The sequence below is a fragment of the Amphimedon queenslandica genome, unplaced genomic scaffold, assembly GCF_000090795.2.
Source record: "Amphimedon queenslandica unplaced genomic scaffold, v1.1 AMPQUscaffold_8869_Cont19191, whole genome shotgun sequence".
NCBI classification, from domain to species: Eukaryota; Metazoa; Porifera; class Demospongiae; order Haplosclerida; family Niphatidae; genus Amphimedon; species Amphimedon queenslandica.
Genome location: NW_003550858.1, coordinates 1 through 2,883, shown reverse-complemented (window position 1 = coordinate 2,883; position 2,883 = coordinate 1). Strand labels below are relative to the sequence as shown.

Genomic DNA, 2,883 nt, shown 5'->3' with positions numbered 1-2,883 from the left:
ATCTACTCTAACCTGTATAATTACTTTGAAAAGTGTAATGTCTTTCATATGATTATAATGGTTTCCAGTTTTACTTTAGCATGTTTTGAGAAAAGGGAGAATAATGACATAAATGGTATTTTTAGATGGAAAATGTGCCGTATCATTAAAATTATAAAGTTTTTGGTACAATAGATAACAGTAGTGTTGAGAGGAAACATTAGGCTTCTTGATGCATAAGTTTCACTAACATGAGAACAGTCTTTCGCCAGATATTGCTCCTAAAAGAAGGAAAAGTAGCATGAAAATGGTGACAAAATCCCAACCCGCCTCGGTTTGCTTAGTAACAATACAAATGAATGGAGGTTGGGCTACGCCCACGCACCCGTTTCCAATCCCTTTCATTTACTCTATTATCTATGCCGTAAGGCGGTACGACCTCAGTGGCCTGGTTCCTGTTAGGGTTTAGGAATGGCTGTTTCTACCTCGGTTTCTACTCGAGCTACGAGAAGAGTACTTCATTTAGGTGAGTGAGAGTAGTTAGTAGGGTTGCTGTTTATGATGAATGATGCCTTTTAGATATCAGTCATATGAAGTTAGTAAGAGATGTTTTGAAGGAAAGCCACTTCATTGATGTTGACTGGTTTGATCTTGGAGTAGAATTAAACCTGCCTTATTTTGATCTGGCAAACATCAGAGCTAGATTTACTGATCCTTCTCAGTGTTTACTGGAGTGTTTGAGCTTGTGGTTGACTTCATTTGATCGTACCATGTATGATCGTACTTGGGAATCATTAGCTAGTGCACTTGAGAGAATGAATCAAAAACCAGCTGCTACACTCATCCGTAATACATGTAAAGTTAATATACATAAATACAGTTTAAAGTATATTTATTTTTTATAGATGATGATCCTGCTAGTCAGATATTGCAGCATTACAGTGATAGAATATCACAAGTATCTCTCACTGATAGTTGTATCCAGTTGTTATATATAGAAGAATTAATCACTGAGGATACACAAAGGAAGATTGAGAGACGTGGTGGCTCATTAAGTGATACATTAAGAGAATTAATGATAGCAGTATCTGATGATCACAGTAAGCTGAGGTCACTAGGAAATATATTAATGGAATTAGAAGAAACTAAACCTTTAGCACAAGATATTATTAAAGATTGTGGTAAGAGTGACAGTATTTTACTAGACTAACTGTTATTATTAATATTTTTCATAATAGATGAAATGATTCATAGACCAGTGACCACAGCTGTTGTTAGGCCAGTCACCAGTGGTACAGTCAATCATTTACGTACTGCAAATACAACAGTATCAGCTTCAGGTATATGCTCTTAGTCTTAACTCAATTTTCATAATATTTATTATTAGCTGGTAAGTTCTTTTTCAATGCAGCACATCAGTCTATGTTTGATGACATCAGAGGAAGTTTTATTATTGTTATTGATGAGCTGGTTCCATTAATATCTCAATCAAAAGTATTCATTCATGAAATGAAGTCATTTCTTCAACGATTTTACCCAGAACTGAGTGCTAAGCTGTCTGATGCTGATAGCATTGAAGCTATTATAAATATTGCAGTCAAGAAATGCCGAGTAAATAATATCTCAATAATAAAAGCAATTGTGAAACGATTTAAAATTACTGAAGCGAAACCACTCATATCAGAATATGAAAAAGAAGTGAAGACAGTTTGTGGATCATTGAGGGATTTCCTTAGTCAGAATCAACCTGAGCATTTTCTCATTTTTGAAACAATTCAGTTTACTTTGGGATGGGAAGCAGATGAGCATTCAGTTGATGACATACGTAATCTCTTAGAGGAAGCATTTAAAGAATTAAACAAGAGAATTATTGTACAAAGCATTTATCAAGGTAGTTACATATAGATTTTATTTTTAATATGTTGTGATAAGTTAATAGTATAAGATCATTCAAATTATTTATTTGACATAGGCGAACTAGTAGATAATGAATTGAATTGGCATATTATCCCCACTGAAGCAATCTTAATTAACATTATACTAAGATAATTATTAAAAACTATATATATATATACTAACAGATTCAGTATATGGATAGTGTAAAACTTATTGCAAAGTCATCTTAAGGCTGGTTTACAATGTTGCGCAAGTCCTGACATTACGTTGATGCAGGAATAGAATTTGGTTCTATTCTAGTGGAAAGTATGCATCAAAAGGTCAAATCGCCCATGCTTTTGATTAAAAATTGATGTTACGTTGGCCTAATGTCATATTGTAAACTAGCCTTTAGTACTGAGTGACCTCATTGTGTCATTGGTTTTAACTTTTTTGAGTATAGGAACCCAGGAGAAGAACAACAAAAAGGCTGAGGATCAAGTTTTGTTGCTACAGGAGAAAATTGAAAGTATTCAAAAGCAACTGGATGGTGAAAAGGAGCTGCATGAAAAAGAGAAACAAGTTAATGAACAAGTTACAAAGAAATATGAAGAAGAATTATTTCAACAGAAAAGAGAACTCATTAAAAATGAAGAGAAAATAGCAGCACTTACTCAACAGCATGAGGAAGTTACTCGTCACTTGAAACACAAGTCAGAACAATATGAAGAATTAAGATCAGGTTATAATTGGCCTCGCCCAGCTTTGCGTAGGCGAGGACTAGTTGTTATTAGCAATTATACTGTTTATTGATACTAGCTTTTTACTATAGACAATGAACTTGCTCATAAACAACTTGAGCAACTTCAAAAGGAACTAAAAGAAGAGAGACAATCATTCTCCAGTCTCATGCAACAGAAAGAAGTTGAGCTAAACCAATTCAAAGATTACAAGGAAGCATCAGTTCAGTGTGAATACACTAATACTCAGTCAGGTGTGTGTATGTGTGTGTGACGTGTTTGTCATGTT

General features: G+C 34.2%; 1 protein-coding gene across 1 annotated transcript; it reads left to right on the top strand.

Moving 5' to 3' along the window:
• Nucleotides 1-10: 10 nt before the first annotated feature.
• Nucleotides 11-2,848, top strand: LOC109591137 (myosin-1-like; the record flags this gene model as incomplete). The annotated part of the gene is made up of 7 exons (XM_020006935.1): nucleotides 11-505; nucleotides 559-834; nucleotides 885-1,160; nucleotides 1,218-1,319; nucleotides 1,367-1,870; nucleotides 2,318-2,596; nucleotides 2,687-2,848. Coding segments are annotated over exons 1-7 (1,654 nt in total), but the record flags the coding sequence as incomplete, so codon positions are not given.
• Between the last annotated feature and the right edge of the window lie 35 nt (nucleotides 2,849-2,883).